Source organism: Lepisosteus oculatus, chromosome 13 (genome assembly GCF_040954835.1).
Source record: "Lepisosteus oculatus isolate fLepOcu1 chromosome 13, fLepOcu1.hap2, whole genome shotgun sequence".
NCBI classification, from domain to species: Eukaryota; Metazoa; Chordata; class Actinopteri; order Semionotiformes; family Lepisosteidae; genus Lepisosteus; species Lepisosteus oculatus.
Window position 1 is genome coordinate 4,468,682 of NC_090708.1, and position 21,394 is coordinate 4,490,075.

The 21,394-nt window shown below is 38.3% G+C and overlaps 1 protein-coding gene across 3 annotated transcripts in view; it reads left to right on the top strand.

The window, feature by feature from the left end:
• Positions 1-21,394, top strand: part of kcnab1a (potassium voltage-gated channel subfamily A regulatory beta subunit 1a) — a 100,381-nt gene that overhangs the window by 2,397 nt on the left and 76,590 nt on the right. Inside the window, exons 2-3 of one of the 3 annotated variants that reach the window (XM_069197342.1) lie at positions 2,336-2,441; positions 16,075-16,109. In XM_069197342.1, the coding sequence (XP_069053443.1) occupies positions 16,099-16,109 (11 nt within the window). In that variant the 5' untranslated portion in view covers positions 2,336-2,441; positions 16,075-16,098. Of the gene's footprint in view, positions 1-2,335; positions 2,442-15,593; positions 16,110-21,394 lie in introns of those variants that run through there. The other 2 variants (XM_015360858.2, XM_006637454.3) reach the window with 2 other exon arrangements.

Here is a 21,394-nt window from a genome sequence, read left to right on the forward strand (position 1 = left end):
TTTTATTGTTTTTGTTGTATTGTTTGCTATATATTAGCCTTAATCGCTTCTTGCAGGTTAGGTAAGCATCATTTCTAACCACTAGGCTGTCTTAGTGGAACTTGTGGCAGTGTGGTGGCTCTGTGGCTAAGGATCTGTGCCTGTGGTTGGAAGGTTGCAGGTTCAAATCCCACGGCCAGCAGAGGAATCCTACTTAGCCCCAACTGCACCAGGGGTGCTGTACAATGGCTGACCCTCCACTCTGACCCCAAGCTTCTCTCTCCCTGTCTGTCTGTCTCATGGAGAGCAAGCTGGGGTCTGCAAAAAAGACAAATTCCTAATGCGAGAAATCGTATAGGGCTAATAAAGTGATCTTAATCTTAATCTTGTAGTCCTTCCACCTCGTACTAACAGACTGTGACCTTTTGACCTTTTCAAGATTCATTTGATTTGAGTTTGATTAACTCAGCTAGTGGAGGAGATAATACAAACTCCACTTGGTGCAGCTCAGTCTGTTTTGCTCAAGAATTCTGATGGTCTTTTCAAAGACACTCCAACACAGTTTATTAATAGTCCATCTCCTATGAAATTTTATTTCATTTTGCTCATTGTTATTCCTGGTTCCCAGATGATGTGCACACTCTATGAAGGCAGCAGAGTGACATTTTAAGCAGCTGGAGACGAAGACAGGGCTTAATCTACAGATGGATAACCAATAACAGCAGTTCTACAGAGATGCCCAGAAGGCAGTCACAGTATCCTTCTTCTCTTCCAGTCTTACTGAGAGGAGTCACAGTAATCCTTCAGTGCTCTTCTTCACTATTGATAAAATACTGGAACCAGCTAATAAGTTTTCTTTCACTTCTACTTAGTCTAACCTAAGTAATGTAACATGTAATGCAGTTCTCTCAACGAAATACCTAATATCAAAAAACAGCTTCTGACGTTACCTGCTGCTGTCACAGGTTCAGGTTTCTGTCCTTTTACTGCTGTTGATGCTGCCTGTGTAAGTGGTTACTTGCCCCAGATTGCCCAAATTGGTAGACACTGTTGGCACTCAACGTTCTGTGTTTTCAGTTAAGCTCTTATAATTAAGCTTTATCCTTGGTTTCACAAATGTTTTGTGCTTTTTCCTGCTTTTTGTGCTTCAGTTGTGTGTTGCGTGTGGGATATTGCACGGCACTTTAGGCCTATTGAAATTGTTCATAAATGAAATGGTATAATAATGAATAAGGATTGTTTTTGTTAATGCCTTTATTATTATGGATGAGATATGTCGTGAGCTGTGATTGTTGTCCAAACTGTTCATTGCAAAATGAAAATCTTCATACTAGCCTGCATCAGAGATAAGAAGATGTATAGCAAAACAAGAGATAACAGACAGGTAAACCAGTATTTATGCAAAATTAGTTTCACAGTTAATTATTCTACGTTCACTCTAGATGTTAATGCACCTTGGGATCAAGGTTTATATATGGACACAGATAGCATCCCACGCTTCCACAATCTGATACACAGTCCTAAAGTGTTTGTTTCACAGTGCTGAATGATAACATCTGGGAATGTCTGTGCCTGAGCCGAGTTGCTGCAGGAACAATTTAAATTAAAGTGGCATCAGGAGTGACTCACATGAACATCTTTCAGCTGAACAGGGTTGCATAGTTTTAAACTCCACTCTCTGTATTTTTCTTTCCAGTGATAATAGGCTACGCTAGTGGAAAGTCTAATTATTTCCTGGTAAACAGTTCTTGCCCTTTGAAAATATTCTAACTGTCAAAAAAAATCTGCGCAGAAATCTGTTTTTTAGGTGTTTAAAGGGAAGGCTCTGGGTCTTCACTGGGTAAAATATCTGAAACATATAACACAATATAATGGATTGTAATCTAATGTTTAAAATGGAACATATAAAGCCTTAAGTCATTGTTGTAAATAAACACTCTGCTTGTGTATTGTGCAGGAAAATATGTAGATCTAGATCTATATAAGAGATACAGGCCTAGATCTCTTGAAAAACAAGATATGAACACATGGTGAAAAGCACATCTTGAATGGATTTTTTATTTCTTAATTTCTGTGTCAAGCATTAAGTCAGTTTTCTTTATGAACCAGTAATAAGCAAAAACATTTTTGTACCTCTTAAAAAGAAACTGTGTGATGCCGTTCAGGTGATATTCTCATCAGTTAAAGGCCGTGAATGTGGCAGTGATGCATCAAATTGACGGTTCGTTTCTGCATTTCACCAAAAATAGCCAGAAACCAAATATCTTCTTGAAAAATCTCCTGTTTTCTCCCTTTCTTGCCCCCTGGCTGCCAGATATAATATATGACCTTTTTCCCTACTTTTTAAAAATTGCAGGAGCGCCTTCTCTGCCTGTGGGTTCAGAAATGAATGCTCCATCCGTGACCAATTCCCCTGACAGGTGCTCTCGGAAGTGGCCCAGATCCTATGGAATGCTGTACAGGTAAGGTGCTCCAGTCATACTCTTTTACTGGATGTGACAGGCTCAGCAAAATAACATTACACGGATGCAGCCTACGAGATGAAGCTTGTACTCCCTGATAATCGGCTGTGATTTTCTTTGAAGCAGTACAACAAGGCCCCTTTTTTCAGCATTAGCCTGATGTGTTGTGGCAGGCAGTGAAAATCGCAATACAAATCGATAGTCTTGCTCATTTTGGTGTTCAGCGATGATGCATGATTTAAAGAATGAAAAAGAAGCAACAGAGGGTATTGAATAACCACGCAGCCTGGTCTCGCAATTCCTTATGCATGCAGACACCATACTTAGCTGTATCAGATAGAAAAGGTTCAGTATGATGCTGTATTTCCAAGACTGGGGCCTTTGCTTGCATTATTTAATCTATAGCACTAAGGCAGGAGTGTATCATGTGCAACTTTTAAGTATACAGTATTTTTTTTATTTCATGTATTCACATTGAACATTAGGGGGCAGGATTGCAAAATACACTAGAGTTGCAAGACTGCAAGACTGAAATTTGATTTACAAAAGTAACTGTCAGCTACAGAACCTATTATTAGTTGCTCCATATGGTTTGCACCCTTTAAAATGCTTACTCAGAATTCTGTCATTATGAAGATCAGCTTAATACACAATTCTGTGCTTTTTTTGGATTTATTCTGTCTTTAATGTAGCTTAAGCTTCCTTACATTATTGCTTTATTTGACAGAGGTTCTCCTTTTTCTTAATAGAGTACTGCAGACGTGGCTTTTCCTTCCAAATTGAAATGTCATATGATGGAAAATAGGAATTTCTCAGCTGTTCAAAATTAAAAAAACAACTTAGACAAAAGAAGTAAAATTATTTTTAAAATTTCAGCTCTGGCCCAGCAACAGCGAGAATCATTAAAAATATTTGCAAATATTATCTAAATGTAAGGAAAGGGTAAAGAGGAAAAAATTGAGATGTTACTCGATCATGTCTGATCATTAAAGCAGTGAGGGTTTGTTTCGGTAAATGATATCTTCTTCTAAGACTGTTTTTCACTGTCTTATAAATTTTTAATTGACAGCTTTGCTTGCTATTAACACAGATGATCAAACTTTTTATTACTAAGTCTCTAAACACATTACAGCTTAATGTGTTTTCTTGCAACATTCTAGGCTTGAAGCATTAATGTGATTAATTTAGATTCTAGTTAATTCAAACAAAGCTATCCGGAAAAGTAAATCAATGAAATACATGGATTGGTTTTGATTTCAGGAGAAGGCAAGACATTTTAAAACAGAAATTAATCTTCTCTGTGATGCAGGTTTTTCTCCGTACCTACATAAAATTAAGATGTTAAGTCTGTGCAGTTCAGCTAATAATACTAACTCACTTCTGTGATGCAATATTTTAAACACATTCCCTAACCTGGGAATTTGGGGGATGAGTTCAGTTCACACTTCATGTCACGCAGAATGTTTCAGGCCTATTAAATGATACATGTACAGTTACTTTCAGCAAAGTGAAGGAGACGGTTCTTCCTGACTTTAACATGGTCACAAGAATATAATAAAGACATAATATTACAATCTACATTTAAACAGGACTGAAGATCGAAGATTTTTTGGCAAACACACAGAGATTATTTCATTATTACACAAAATATTTTGTAGGGAATTTTAAAATGCCAATAAGAAACACCAAGTTTAAAATAATAGTCCTACAGATTCTTCTACAAGCCCAGCTATTGTTTTTGCTAAGAAAATGAATGGTATTTGGATTGTAGTAGTTTGATGTTTTATGAAAATTTCCGCCATTGAGTATTCAACTGAAAAAAGTCCTACTGAAAAATAAACCTTGGGTGTACACATAGTTTTATTTTTTAAGGGTACGTCTGTGCTGTTCTTAAAACAACCGAATAACACAATTTGCACATTATTAGTGAGCTGTTGTCCTTAAAATGAAATAAGGTTCTCTGTAGAATATAAGTATATTTTTCGCCTTTTCTATTGCCTGCACTGAAAAAATAGCACGACCAAAACAAACAATTAAAATCAGATCTTACAGCATTCAGTTTTACTGTGGAACTCTTTCAGTCCTCTAAGCAATCACGGTGACAGAGGAACATTTCAAATAACCACTACAGTACTTCTTCATCGCTAATGAGGAGATAAAACTGTAGTCAATGGAAATATGACCATCTGCAGTGGTAAGATCAGAACTTTACTCTCACTAGGGAGAAGCGAGCCTCTAAACTGCTACTAATTAAATCTATCTGCAATGACAGATTCTACACTTTAGTACAACAGTGACACATTGATTGTGAAGTCAGACACAGTACATTGCTTGGTTTCTATACAGCCCACAAACAATCGAGCACAGGCAAACAACAAATGACACCACGCACTCCACAAAATGTTGTGCTCTTCAACCTGCACAATCTTCCATAAACTAAGCTGGTGCAATAATGTCATCTTGAAAATTATTTCTGTTAATTATTGAATCAGATCTTAATAATTAATTTACATGGACAAAGCTGTCATATTCTAATAGGTATTTGCTTTTCTCTGTTGTCAAGGTCAATTCTGCAAGATCCACCAGTTTGCAAAACCTGAACAAATATGCAAAGAGCTTATTATTCCCTTGATATTACCAGCAAGCACTGTCTGGGGGACAAGTGTCTGTTCTTGCCTGGTAAAATTCTCCGAGACACTCATCACTCATGAGGTGGTGCGTCTTTATCAGACAGACTGCTTGTGTGATACAGGTTTTTAGGGAGGGTTGGAACACCTAACTACTTTAAATGACAGAGCAGGAAGTTTTTAAAAACCTCACAAGAACCCACTGAAACACAGAGCCAAGAGGAATATACAGGAATAATAGGTGAAGACGCTACATTTTTAGCGATAAAGCATTTGTTCACAAGAGTCCCGGCTGTGGCATCGTCTCCTTCTGAGTTTCCCTGAGCAAGTTACTGAACCTCTTTGTGCTGCTTCCCCTGTGTGGGGAAAAATTGAATGAATTTATGTAAAGCTACTGTATGTAAAACTAAGATCTTCTCGCCCGAGTTTCTAACTAGCCCTGACTGTTCCGCAAATGGGCCTTTAAACAGACTCTATGAAGAGATAAAAAGAAATGCTGTGCCTGATTTAACTGGGCTGCTGGTGGTTTTGTAACACCACTCTTATTGACTGGCAGGAATTCTGTCTCTATTGACTGTCTGTAGCAGAGTAATACATGAACAAATCATAAAAGAAATTCAAATGCAAAGATTTATTTGACTTTGACCATTGAAGAAAAGAGAATGTTAAAAAAAGGCACATATTGCAATCCTTGAAACAAGTATTTTCTTTCATACTGCTTGAAACTGCAGACATAGACACCTTTGGAACAAGAGGAGATTACAGTATTGGAAGAAAATACAAAATGGGACCATATTCTCCTACTCTTATCTTACAAATGATAAGATCACAAGGAATCTTGAAAAGGAGAGGAGGCCATTGGACCCATCTTGCTTATTTGATAGTTTAGTAGTTACGTGAATTGGAAATTTCATCCTTTCATCTCGCAGGAGCCCAGAATATGGCACTCAGATGCCTGGCTGGGAAGCATTTCTAGTTTCCCTGAACTCTGTAAAGACGAATTTCCTGTTCTCTGTCCTACATGGTTTGCCAGCTTTGGGTCTGTGTGTGTGTTTCACTTTGGAGTTTGAAACTGTCCTGGGTTGACCCTATCTGTATTCGTTATACCTGTATCAGATCTCCTCTCAGTGTGCTTTGAGACTGAAGAGAAACAAAACTGAGGTCTTGCAAGTGTATTGTCAACCTTAAGCATAAAATCTGATGGTTGATTTAAAGTCCCCGATTTCTTGCTGTTAACCAAAACATTCTCTCGCTTTTTTGTAGCTTCTGTATATTATCTTGAATATTGTCTGCCTATTCCTTTTCATGCGTTGCTTCCACAGCTCAGAATCGCCCATGCCATGTGCACAGTGTACATTTATAATACCCACATAGATCACTTTGCACTCGCAAACTTTAAATTGAATTAGGTCAGTCTCGGTCTTACCCTGGGCTTTCCTGATCCCAGTCCTCTCCCCTCCAGTTCCCTAATTTAAATACTCCTCAATTACTCAACATGGACACTCTCCCAATAAATATGGTCCTTTCATTTCAAGTACAAAAGATAGTCACATTTGTGCCAGAAGGACACACATTTTTTTTTTAAACATAATTTATTTTTAAGATTTAGGTACATAAGGAGTAAGTACTAGTATATTTTTTATGTTGATTTGCAAATAGCTCTCTTGTATTTTCAAAGGAAAATTAGCTGAAAAAGTGTTTATCTAGTAAACAAAATATAACCAACTTTGGCAATATCATTGTCAAAAGAAATTTGTGGCTTGCTATGGTCACAGAAATCCGAGGTTTAATTTCTAGGTTATTCTGTGCCTCCCTAGACTGAGGGTTTGCATGTTTCATAGGTTTGTCTGGAGTTACAGCGCTGGACGTAAATAGCAGGGTGTTTCTAATTCCTCAGTAGAGTGACCTAAATGATCTTTTGTTACACAGTGATCCAACATCGAGCCTATTTTCATTTTTCATTCTTTTTTTTCTACTCAATAAGTAACTCACTGGATAGCTACTTACAGTACGTTCATTTCTCAACAGCAAAAAAATAAGTCAAATTAATAACCTTTCGGGTGTGTCTTTTTATCGAGCTGTTGTTGAGCTGTTTCCCTGTCTTAACTATCTTCAAACAATGAGTCATCGTGCTGTGGTGAAAAATACCTCTCAGGGCACAGGGTAAAGGAAAATATTCAATTTTGTTTACTGCTGCTGGTGTACAGAGTTAATTGTCTTTCAGCCTCCAGGCTTCATTCGGAGTGATTATGACTCGGCAACCTCCCTCAAAACCGGTACGATTTATGGCACTTTAGAGCTTCTGGAGCATAACAGCTACAGAATACAAAACTTTTTCAGGTTCAATGATTTGCTTTTCATAAAATTTTGGTTATAAAAGATATCATTGCTTCAGGTTCTTTGGCAGAACCCCCAGTATATGTCTTATATGTTTTTGTCTTCACCTGAGTTATTTTACAATAGTCAGATTGTGTAAAACACAAGGTCCCCTAACATCTGTGGCACATTGAAAGTTTCATGTGGCCTTTTAACCCTTTGTACACAAGCTCTCATTCTGTACTTCACAAAGATGAGTTGGTTGCATATACAATTTTGAGGATCTATCAGACACTTCAAGGCAAGAAAACAGTTGCCTTGGGCAAAAAGGGCATAGAAAGACTATTCATATTTTGCTGTAATGAAAGTGAAAAAGTTATGGTTATAGTTCTGAAAGAGTCCATATGTGAATTTACCTCAGGAGATTGTTGTACCTCTCCAAAACAACCACATATAGAAATGAAGGTTTTGTACTCCAAGTGTCATCGGAGGATGGCTGGAAAACAGGCTGGAATTGTCTCGAGTGAAAGTGGGCTGGGAGAGCAAGCACGTAGGTTTTGTTCTCCTGCCTCGTTCCTGTGATTTACCAGGCTGGGTCTCCCTGCCTTCGCAGCACTGCGGGGTGTCATGTTTGTAGAGGCTGTTACAGACACCGCTCTGACCAGCTCGCTGTCCTCCACTCTTCCATCCCGGAGCAGACATGGATCTGGTTACAGTCTGTGGTCAGGATGGGGTTATAAGAGGAGAGGAAAGATCAGAGCAGGGCGGATTCAGACAGCAGCTCGCCCGATGGCGGTGACTGGGTGCTAGGAGGTGCCATCACCTCAGGCAGCACGGAGAAGCATGTTTGCCGCCCGGAGTGGCTCCGTGGGAGGCAGGGGCCCTGAGGACCCTCTCAGGGCGAGGAAGCACTCCCTCGTCTCCCTCAACAGCAAGGCCCTGAGGAATGCCCACGAGAACGGGCGCGAGAACCGCAGCAACAGCGTGGTCCAGGGGCAGCAGAAGGCCCGGAAGTTCGCCCTCATGCGCGAGCTGGAAACGAGCTGGTATTTAAAAGTGTTCGGCCTCTCACACGCGGACACCACGGCCGCTGAGACAGGGATGCCGTATCGGTGAGTCCAGAAGCTTCCGGCACGGGCTGCTCATTTGTGGCAGCTGCTCTTCCTTTTTTTTTTTGTGGCGGTATCACAGCGTGCCCGACCTTTTCCCGCGAACACGAACGTCCCAAAGCGAAGGCCTGTGCCGTTTTTAAACAGCAGGTTCCCAATGAATCATGGAGAAACAATTCCTTATATGTTCAGACCGTTTCATTTAAATGCCTTTGTTTCTTCTCTGCATCTTCGAGATTTCCAGGATGTTCCTTGTTTTATTGCATTGTTTCCGTGGAATAGCTATAGAATAGAATAGAGCGCAGACATTTTTGAAAATGTTGCTCTCAGCATTTACTGCTGTAGATTTGGCTACCATTCCTTTTATATTTAATTTCCAGTTATGCTGTACCGTCCTCTTTTTATCAATTATGATAGTTAGAAGGTGCACTCTCACAATCGACTGTGTTTGGTAATAGGAAAGGAAGTGTGTGTTCAATGTGATGTTAAATACAATGCCGTCCTACTTGAAAAAGTGGTGAAAATTAGCTTTTACAATCTGAAATATATGCATTGCTTTTTGTGAGATGCCTATTTAGATAATAGTGCTATCGTAACATATGGAGCTTACACATGACAAACTCACTAGCTTTACACAGTGCCTCTGTTTTGATGAGGAAGGAGCACATTTTGGATGAGCCAAGGAGAGCTGAAGGTGACTGGGTGAGGGAATCCCTTCTTCAGGAGTCCAGATGCAGAGCTGAAGCAATCATCAGGACTTTATTTCAGCTGAAGCTGAGGCGCAATAGCATGAGAGGGAAAAAATAAAGTTTCTCTCTCCTTTCTCTCTCTCTGTCGGTTTCCCCTGGCAGAGCTCTCTTCATGGCCAGATAACAGAAATTACAATTCTCATTCCCACGCCGCCCTCGTCCTCCAGCAACTGGATGACTCTCCATTCCTTTCAGTTCTGGCATTTCTCTTATATAAAAAAAAGTGTTGTTTTCTTTAGTCATTTGTAGCTGCCTGCAGTCTATGCATGTTCTTCACAAGGACATGCTCTTAACAAAAGAAGTTGTAAACACAAACGCCTTTTTACAGATGGAAGGTCATCAGTGCTCCGAGTCGCTACTATACCAGGTTATACGGAAAGTCCAGGTATAAGGTTGTAATGATTATTACCAATTACTCCCATCAGAACGCAGATACTGATTCCCCAGCTCCAAAACCAATAGATTCAAGTTCTCATTCACACCTGTCGCCATATCCTTACTTAACACTTGATTTTCTTTACAAATATCTATGCGTGTTGTTGTTGTCTTCGTCTTTTTTTTTTCCCAGGCCGTACACCAACTGCTGCTGTAAAAACAAATTGCCCCCCTAGGGGATAATAAAGATTCTCTCTCTCAGATGATCATGGTGTAATGTAACAGATATACTGTATGAGAACAATCCCTCAGAGTCTTTTTAAAACAGTTGTATGAAGTGCTAGCAGCGGTGCTCTGTACGTCTGTATGTATGCCTTTTCTCACTCAGAGGCTCAATCAATGTTGACTCTGACTGGCCGGTGCCCTCCACTGCCAGGATCTTACATCCACGAGCAGCTTTCGGGCCTAATTGACTTGATAATCCTATATCACCCCTCATTCTCTGGCAGCAGCGAGCTGAATAACCCTTGCACAGCTGCGTGACTGTGTGGCACGACATAACAAGCTGTGGGTTATTTTTATTCACAGATGGGACACGTTGATATCTTTTTGTCAACAGAAGCCTAAGAAGTGAGGTGTAAAGTTCTGAGAGCCTACAGTTAATCAGTTTTGAATTTATATAATTGCAGCCAGAGAACAAAAGGCATTGTACACAAGTTTACAATGTGCCATCAATAGCCATCAGCTGGTTCTGAACTCCTGAACATGATGGAAATTATGCTCTATCATGTCTTTCATTTTAATTTTTTTTTCATATTTAAACGACCATATGTGGTTTGTTCGTGTAGCAGGAGTTACCTTAAGTTGTTTTTACACCTGACATATATACTGGATACTGTTTTTCTAGTGAAATAGTCTGCTTAGCGTTTTCTTTCACATTCTTGGTGATTGAAAATGGTTTCCTGTAAAGAAAGGTAAATGGGAAGCAACTGACTTTTTTTACTCGGTGTTCACTAATGCTAGAGTCACAGGTTGCTTATGTGACATCCACGCGCGTTTCTGAAAACCTTGGTCTTTGCTCTTTATAAAACTATTCCCTGTGTGTACACTGACCTTGTGAAGGAACATGCCAAGTGTTTTGTTTAACGAGAGTGTACAGATGTTTTTCCACAACTGCTGTTGACAGGGATCAACAGAAATTGCACTCTTCTCTACTGCTGGGGACACCTAACGAGAGCAATTGCATAAAACCAGACTTCATCTATTTTCTGTCAATGACAAAACTGTCCCCTTGATGACTCTAAAGCCTAATCTCTCTGAATGCTTTGTTCCTCAGAGTCTCATTATCATTAGTCTCCTTTAAATCCCTTTGGCTTTATTTTGATTTTCTGTGACGTGTAATCTTAACCTAGATCTCTTGAATGATTCATTAATTGAATTGACAATGCAGGAGGCCAGCAAGAGTAGATTTGTTTTACTCTATCTTTTAAAATATAGCTTCTGTGGGAAATATGTGGAGAAAGTCCTTGTAATGCCTCTGCAGGTTTGTAATTCAGTGAAGATGCAGCATTGCCTAACAGCCAGATGTGGTCCTATATCCTGCTAAAACCTTGTACTGTAAATCTGCATAGCTCCAGCTGCAGTTACCTTGTTCGAATCAGGGAGCTCAGCACAAAGGTCATTTTTTTGGTTATGTTTGTTTTTGTTCCATTTCTGTGCAGAACAAGGCCTCCTGTGAAGGGATGTAAACAGAATCTAAAACAATAAACGGACTATACAAGACCTTACAGGGAGCTTGGGAGTGGATTTTTAATCTACTTTGTGCTAAACCCGACTGGGTTTACAGAGGTATTAAATTACTGAGAATCATTTCCATGCCATCTCACGGCTATCTTGGAAGGAACGGAGATGCAGGAGCCCCTGTGCCATCTTCTCTAATAATCCGTAGATTCTTCTCCTCCAGCGATCCTGAGGGATGCTGCTGCTGCTGTCCTTGAGACTCAGCAGTTAAGATCAGAATTAACCGTGTCGATCAGAACTAACCATGTTGTTTTTTGTTCTTCTCCTTACATTAAAATGTAAAGATGTTTTCACTGAGAGGGAGAAATGGAAGACTAACTGCTTCAAGATTACAGTAATATTATGTCACCAAAATACAATGAGACTTGTTGAGAGGGTCGACTAACAAACCTCAGACCTCCCTCACACTTTTAGACAAGACAGGTTTCTAAAGTTGCCCCCAGGCTGAAAGAAGTGAGTTTGCGAAGTGAGCCCTAGACTGCTGGTAAACTGGCATGGCCAGGTGACAGCGCCAGGTGGCAACCCTACAGGTAACACTATATAACAATTAAAGATTGAATAGCCAGGACTCTAGAACTATGCACAAGATAGTTTTTATTTTGAAAAATAAAAATAATGAAATGTTAGAACAACAGCGTGGTAGCTTACAAAGTTAAATACTTTCTTAGTTACATAATGAGATAAGAATGAATGCTATGAGTCGTGGCTGTGTTCTTGTCCTCTCTCTAAAGACACTATTTTATGAATATATATACTGTATACTGCTGCTGTTGTTTACTGGTATCACTGCTTAGCAAGTATTTTTTCTCCTGCTGGTGGTCCTTTATGCTGTGCATGACAGCCGTCCATATGGGTCTTAAGGTGCATTTAGATCATTCAAGACAACAATTGCCAGTCATACAGTATGTAATTATATTTTTATAAACAGCCAGTAAAGAAGACAGGTGAATAAACAGGGCTAGCAGTGTACGTGAGACAATATTCCCATTGTCTGAGGCCTATTATGTTGTGGCTGTTGTGTTGTGATCGTGCTAGACACCATGTTCTGGCCAACTCTAAAGAAAAAACCAACACTTTACTGTATAGCGCAATATGTGTCACGATTTGGAAAACTGCTAAGGCTGATAAAATATATTTGTGCAGAATAAAAATAGATGATAATTTTCAGCAGTGCAGGACTTTGAACATGGATTTTTTTATCTTTATGTGGTCTTTACTAGAGAGATGTTTATTGCAAAAGAACACATAGCCACATTTGTGCGATTGACTAATGACTGTACAGTAACAGATAAATCAGACCAGCAAAGAATAGTACATTAACTTCATTTGACCTTCAGTGCAGTATTGCTGATGCAACTTCTTTGGAGTCTCTTTTTTCTGCAAAACAACTGTGGTCTTATTGAAATTCAAGGGTGCCTTATGCATGGGAGACTTCTGAGTTTCATGTACAGCTCCAGTTTTTACCCCACCTGTAAATGTTGGTCAAAAAACCTTTAAAGAATTAAGCTGTTGTATACGTCCCTAGCTATACAGCCTGTAGTACAAGTAATGCACTCATGAGTTTAAATCTGACCGCTGTGTTTTTAAAACTTAAGCATTTTAAAGAGATGCTGAATAAAATAAAAGCAAAATCTTTAACCCCCATTTTAATCCCTAAAACACATTAAGTTTTTATTGCAGCAAAAACAAATATTTGTTATTTATAAGTACAATGAAAATGTTAAATTTTCTCAGTTATTTTTGGCAAAATGCTGTTTAACAGTAGAGTACAATGGGAAAAATCAGATATCAGCACTCAAGGGTTGCCAAATTCATCAAAAGATGGAATTGCTGTAGGATATCTTTCATATAGGTCACCTCGGTTCTTAAAATAATAGTCTCAGAAGCCATATATAGTTAATTCAATTAGGTATGAAATTTGAGATCATTATCTTTCCTTAAAAATAATTGGAAAGACTGTGAACGGGCTTCTCTCCTGACATTTGACAGGCGTCTGAACATAACTTACAGTGTGAGAATTCCATTGTTGTTCCTATACAGTATTATTCCTGGCTCTGACTCAAGAGGTGAAACAGTCACTGGTATTTGGTTTGGTAAGAAAAAAGAAGAATAAAAAAGCTATTTAGCAATCCTGGTTAAAAGTGTATTCAGGAGATCTTAATGACATGTTATACTTTTAATGCCTTTCTTGTATATAACATGAAATAGCAGTGCAATACTTTTCTTAATCACAACCCCCTTTCATCCAAATGTGTCATATTGTCCTCAGGTTTCAAATATTACATTGTAGTTTTAATCCAACATTTTAATCATCTCTATTATGTTTGTTTTACACCTCAATTTCATTAAAAAACAAGGCTCATCCCTGTGATCATAATAGTATTATTTCGTAATTCTAGACTGCCCTTTCATCAACCAACTCACCATGTGGCTTAACCAGAAATGACTCTTTTGATGTAGAATATAGCAAAAATACCGCTTTCATGATTAATTCACTGTTAGGAATAAATCACTATAATAAAGAATTTTTTAGTAGTATAAGATGTTTTGAGGATTATATATATATTTGATGTAAATTGTGTAACCTCATAGAATTATGTGGTCCTTTAGAAATTGTAACATATATAAAATACAATATTAAATACATCATTAAGCTATAGCTAGAATTTATTGTTGTTGAAGTTGTTTTTTACCATATTGGACTGGGCTCTTCATTGGTTCAACTACTAAACCATCTTGTGCAGAATGAATTTGATAAGATGAACACCCCTGATTTTGCCTGTGCTGCCTTGAGCTGGGCTGTACTAGGTTGGGTTGGACTGGACAGGACTAGGCTGGGCTGGGCTGGGCTGAGCTGAGCTGGACTGGGCTGGGCTGGACTGCACTAGTCTTGACTGGACTGGACTGGGTTGGGTTGAGCTGGGCTGGACTTGGCTGGGATGAGCTGGACTGGACTGCACTAGTCTTGACTGGGCTGGAGTGGGCTGGGCTGGGCTGGACTGGACATCATTCTGTGAAACAGCAGCTCCTGTGTCTCCTGTAAGGCTCTGTGGAGCCCGTGGTTTGGGTGAGGAGCAGGGACTGTCATGGGTTCACATGCTGCCCTGCAGGGCAGGCCATAGCTAGCCATAAACCAGGAGGCTGTGATAATAAAACATAACTATTAATTTCCTTTTTTAATTATTGTTCAGAAGAAGGGATAGAGAGCTCATCTGTTTAACATACTGTACTAACCTTTCACTGATCATTGTTTTTATTTTCTCAAATAAGCTATTTTAAATCCGAAAACATGAATAGCCTTCAATGGCATTATTTGGGAGTCAGAGTTGTCTTTCTGATCATTCTGATGTTCGTTGGTAGATTCTGACAAAGAAAAAGATAAGTGTTACATTTTTAATGATTTAATGGAAGTTTAGCCTTATTTTTTGTTCTGAATTATTTAATGTGCTGCAGTGGTGTTAGGAGCCTGCAGCAGGTGGAAAATGAACTGTAAATTTAATGTGCCAAGAAATGTTGGATAGGACTATTGACAGGTATAATGGAATTGGAAAGGAAGGTGTACAGTATATCATTTAAAGCTAAAACTTAATTCAGGTATTTTTTTTACATCTAAAATATAAACATCAAATAGCTTTGAACCTGTGTTTTCATACAACTGTGCTGAAGGTAAAGAAATTGTTGTAAATTAATTAATTATATATTAAGTGTTTGCTGTGTGTTTATTTCTTTATAAATATTTCAATGTCAGTATTTTTAAAGCACTTAATAGTCACCGTGTTTAATTATCCATTCTCTATACCGGCAAGTCATTATTTAGCAGAAGCATTTCCTAGAATCAGTTTTAATATATTTATAAAGTTATTTTGTAGAGCAGGATCATCTTTCCACGTCTTGTCAAACAATAGACACAGCTGTTATTCCCCTCTTTTCTGTTCAATGTGCGTGTTCTGATGCTGAGCTGTCTATTGTTGTGTGAGAAAAGACCGTTAAAAAAAGGTTTGGTCCTTGTCCCATTATAATTTGTGCCCTCAATGAAAACTGTGGGTATGAGAAAACTGACAATCCTCTTTATTCCCACAATCCCCTGAAAGCACCCAGTGTCAGAATTTAGACTCTCAGTGATCTGACATTAGGAGGGGTCACATATCCTGGCCTGCTTCCATTTCATGTAGGCAATGACAAAAAAGGAGGCACTAACTACATATTGCATGGAATAGGGAAAAAAAATGTCCTCGATTCCCATGGTATTTATTAGGCAGCGAAACATAACTGAGCTGCTACATAATATGCAGAGGGAAACGTGATGCAAAAGAACATTCTTTATATGGAACCGGGGAGGCTAACAAGTGGATTACAGAGACTTTCGTTTTTCTTTTTTTAAAGCGAGATCTGCACTCGAAACTTTTGGGTTGCACCTTTTGCCAGACAGGGCTCCTAGCAAGTCATGTACTTGTATAAAGCCACTTGCAGTGAGATCTCCCACCCGAAGCAAAAAGGGGTGCAGAAACCAGAAACCAAAGTCTCTTCAAAACTTTGCAGACCTGGTGCTGGGGTAAAGTCTTACCCTCCAGCTGTCTGTTGCAGCCTGAGATCTAATGGTGCCGTGGAACTCAAACAGCTGCAGGAATTTCTGAATGTGCATGCGCTGTCTTTGCAGGAAACGGTCAAAGCAGAGACAGGGATGATATACAGGTAAGAGAGTTCTTTTTCTTTCCACTGACCTGATACTGTTTTGTAGTCTCTGGTATGGCTGCTTTGTGTTGGCTTGCTGAGGAGATGACTGATTGTGCAAACCGAATCAGCTGGGCACACAAGACAGTTCTCTCACTCATTACTGCTCTGTAAGGGTTTCGGAGATGTCTGCTGGGGCCGTGGGGGGGATCAGACAAAAGAATTAAATGCATTTTCTTGCACTTCTTGTTATAAAAATAAATGCTATGAGATGTATAACAAAGTGTAAGAGCCTAGTTATTTCACTGGAATTCTAATATATCTTAATAGCTTAACAGCAATAAATTACTATTTATCATTATTCTCTGGATCAGGCATGTTTTCTTTTTAGTTCAGGTGGGTAGCTGCGTCAGCATGCGTAGGCTGCAAAGGAACAAGTAATAGGATTATTCCATGCTGAAAAAAAGAAGAAAGAGAACACAACGTTTCGGCCGTGGAGCCTTCTTCAGGTGTCAACACACCTGAAGAAGGCTCCACGGCCGAAACGTTGTGTTCTCTTTCTAATTTTTTTCAGCATGGAATAATCCTATTACATGTTTTCTTTTTATACTGTATAGCTTTAACAATGAAAATCCTTTAAGCAACTCATGATACATGCCTTCTGTAGTTTGTCTTTTGTTTTTGTATTGTACTGCATAGCCAAACTGTGGTAAGGTTAGAGTGCACAGTTTGCTCTGTTTGATGTAGAAACATTTTCATTGAGCTGTTTTTCATCTGTAATACAATAACTTTAACATGTAGAATCATAAAATATTGTCTCAAATTGTTGGGTTGTGCTGCTCAATACATCTAATTCTGAGCTCCTTTTGCTGTTCATTTTCAAAGATACTTGAAAACAATTGGCAATTATTATTTCCAGGTCATTGTTTGTCTATCTTTTGCCCATGGCATTTCAGATCTTCTGCAAGTCCTTGGTTTTTGATGATAAGTTGTCAGAAACAACAGCTGCCAAGATGGGGAATTTCTTTGCTGACACTGACAAGCAGTGTACATAGTTCAGAGGTTGTAGTTCAGGTGGGTAGCTGCGTCATCATGCGTAGGCTGCAAAGGAACAAGTAATAGGTTTATTCCATGCTGAAAAAAAGAAGAAAGAGAACACAACGTTTCGGCCGTGGAGCCTTCTTCAGGTGTGAGGGTTTCTCACACCAGGTTCCTCACACCTGAAGAAGTCTCCACGGCCGAAACGTTGTGTTCTCTTTCTTCTTTTTTTCAGCATGGAATAAACCTATTACTTGTTCCTAGTTCAGAGGTTGTCAGTAGTGTTGTAACAGAGATAATAAAGAACAGCAGATCTCTTAAAATACCTTAAATGATATACTAGGAGTGAGAAGTTTACCTTGGCAGATGTTTCTATGTACTTCAGTAGTGAAAATAGTAGTGATGCCCTCAGGAAGCTGAACAAGCAGTAAAGGAGAAGCTTGCACTTGGACATTTTAATTGGTCTTTTTTAGGAGTTGTCTAGAAAACCCTGCTTTTCCTGCCTTTGTAAGGGCACTGCTGTATGAGCAGCTGTGGTTCGTTCATGTTGTCACTTCAGAACAATCTTTCCAGAATTTATTTTCATTGGATTTAAACTCCAGCTGCGTTCTTCTCCTCAGCTTTAACTCCTGTCCTGCTTTTAGATGTCTGGCTAGTGTTTGAGAAATGGCTTGGCTCATCTTTCCAGGCTCTTTTCATATGTCATATCAGTGCGGTTTCCATGGCCACTGTGAATTCTTTGTCAAGTTTCTTTTGAAGTTTCACTTTTTGAAATTTTGCATTCTGAGTGATGTGGAAGGTGTGATAAATTAGCTGACTGCAGACTCACCTGCGATGGCAGGAAAATTATCTCACTGTATCACATCTGCTGTGCAGGTGTCTTTAGGGAGGTCAGATGTGGTTCATTGAGCGCCAATAGTTATAAATGAATGAATGAAAGCATGCTGATGAGCTTCACAGAGTAAAATCAAGAACCTGGTTAAACAGAAGGATCAGATTACATTAAAAAAATAATGCTCTTTATGTTTTAATATGAAAATTATTTAGCCCTTTAAAATGATCTACTGTATTGCTAAATGTTTTATTGTTTAGCATCTTAAATGATAATTAACATAACTTCTGTTGAATTTCTTTATTATACTAAGTTAATCTTATATCTATCATTGAACTGCAGTTACAAATCAGATTTCAGTAAATAGATGTCTGGCTCACAGGTTTTGTTTGTTTTGTCTGGGTTTATTTATTGAAAAGGCTTTTATCATTGTACATTCAGACTAAGAATACACATCTGGGGGGAAATAATAAAAGTAAAATAAAATGCATTAGTTATAGTAAAAGTCTGTTTACACATGGATAAACCTTTAACACAGAAAAAGTGTCTTGTTTCGTATTTTATTTTAACACTTTCAATATGGACAAATGCATGTGCCTAACAGGCTAAACTCTGCAAGAAATGCAGAGTCTTTTAACAAAGAGCAGTTTGTTAAAGATCATACCAGGAACACAAGGCACTGCTTCGCGCAGAGGGTTGTGGGAGTCAGGAACAAGCTGCTCTGCCTTGTGGCTGGAGCAGACGCCGTGATCTCTTTCAAGAGCAGAACAGACGAGATCCTGCAAAAGCCTGGAGCGGATTCAAAATAAAGGCACCGGGATGTATACCCCTACTCTTAGGAGCAGTTCCTCTTAGGATCTTTAATTACCAAATCGTCAGAATCTCAGTTTAAGATCTCATCAGAAAGAAAGAACAATGTGCGTGGTCACTATAATGGGGCATTGGTTTGGAAATCCTACTGGTGTGGGAGGAATAGTGCCACACTGTGGTCTGCCAAAATCAATCCCAGAAGCAACCTGCTGCTTTGGGTTGTCACTGGGGGTCTCTTATCCCTTTAATGTCCAGTGGCACGCTTGCTAATGATTTATGGGTAGATGTTTGTAATGCTGCTGTGAGGAGCAGTAGCAGCAGTGGTGGTAATCAATCTCTAAAAATGATTAGTAACATGTTTATTAAGAAAAATCAGATTGTTCTCGAATAGAAACGTTTTAGTAACTAAAAACTCAGTGTACATAGATTGTTATGCATTTTTAACATTTCAGTTGCACAAACTAAAGAGTTTGCATTCTGCATTTTACATTCAGATATGCTGTAAATATCGATACCTTTATACTAGTCGCCATTTACAGATCTGATCGTTTTTTTGCTGATAGAAAAAACCTATGGTTTGATTTCCAAAACAGGTCCACAATAAGAATTACAGCTTTGAACATGAAGTACTGCTGGTTTCTTATGTTGCTGGGAAAGCTCCTTGGAGACCAAGGTATTTGGGAGTGTGGTGACCTTATTCCAGCACCTGTGCCATAGATAGAACATATTTAATTCCAGTATTCTGGAAACCAGTACTTACAAGGTTACACAGGTACTTTTGTATCCATGAAGGGAACAGAAGTACAGCATGTGTCTTTTTAATTACTTTTATTATAGTAATAATTGGTGATGCTGTTCTAAATAAAATTTCAAGACTTAATGTACCAGTGGAATTATAAAATCCCTTTTTGTATTGTCCTTCAGTATAGTGGCCCTTGTTTGAAGGACATGAATACTAATAGCATCAATAGTACTATGTGTGGTAGCATGTCTAGATTCTGTGTTCTCAGTCGAGTGTAAGTCTGTATCGCATATTTTAAACTGAAGATAGTATTTATGAATTTGTGGCTTTGTTAACAGTTTTGGTTCTGTCTATTAACCACCCACTAATATTCTTCACTGTATCCACTGTAAGAGGGCTCCACACTGCAGCAGGTGATGTAAAGTGCTCCCTTTCCAGCAAAGGTCAGTACAGCACACTATGATTGAGACTGTTTCTCAGTCTCTTGGTCATTTACTTGAATTTGAATGCAAAAATAGTTACATACTGTATATAATTAAAGGAGTAAAACCTGCACAGATCTTGTGTATTAACGGTGATGGTGTTTTAATGTAGTACTATAATTCTTAAACTTTGTAATGTTTAGCATTTGATTGGTTTATACCTGTTTTGTAATAATAATAATAATAATAATAATAATAATAATAAAAACATTTGACATGTAGGATGCAAGAAAGTCTGCTGTGAATAATCCAAATTAACAGCTTTAAAATCACAAAGAGTCTACACAATTTACACCCTCCTCTGTTTGTGGTTAGGATCATTTTACATTAATGTCCATTTTCAATGTGTTTATCTGATTTCTGTTACAAACCCTCTGATGTGCATTATATTTCAACTCAATAACTTCAGTTTCTCATTTTGGGCTGTAGTATTCATATTACAAAAGTTATGTCAAAAAGAGTTTGCTGTGTGAAATGTGTGTCACATTTTTCCTTTGTGAATATTACTTGAGGATTTGAACACAAAAGGTCCCATCTTCCAGAGCCCAGAGGTGTATTTATGCTACACAAGTGCTAAGACTGTAAGCCTTGCTGTGTGGGCTGACAAAGACGCTACAAACAACTATTAACAGAGCCATTGCATATCGCATTTAAGAAGCGGTATAAAGAAAAATTAACACTAAGTGCTTATTACTTATTCATTGTGGAAAAATGATTAATTTTTTATGTGATTCGGCAGGTGTCCTCATTAAATTCTTAATAGCTTACATAATTATAAAGGAATTAACGTTGCACTATGATATCCTTAGCACTCCTCTTTCATTTAATCTTGTAAGTAAAACTCTAGATTGCTGAACATTGTTTAATGTCTGAATTCCAAAAAAGGATCTCCAGTAACAATGAGTTATAGTTAGAATTCGTCTCAGTTCCCCTTATGGGTTTTACTTATTTTAAAGCCAGTAGCTAAAGCTACATTACTTTCTTGTACATTACTTGTACTTTCCATACAAGATTCTTTTCAAATTACATAATTTTGTGAAGCCAAATATTTTGGGTATTAAATGGATCTCTTTAAAACCAATAATTTGACTAATTTTGAAATTTGGGGCTTTTGAAAAGTTTTTGATTTTATCTTCAATTTTCTTTCATTCGTAGTATTGTTCTACAGGTGCAATGTGCTAATGAGTTTATATTGTGAATAAGAGTATACTATCTTATTTTTAAGAATTCATAGTTTAAATAATCCTATGAAATGATTTGCAAATCATGGGTTAATAAGGAGGTTAACATTAACACATTTGTAGAAGTGTTAGATAACGTATTCTGTTCTGCTCATTCTTTGTCTGAAAACTCGTTGTATATATTCTTTAGCTCATGCTCTGAAGATGAAAAATACATTTAC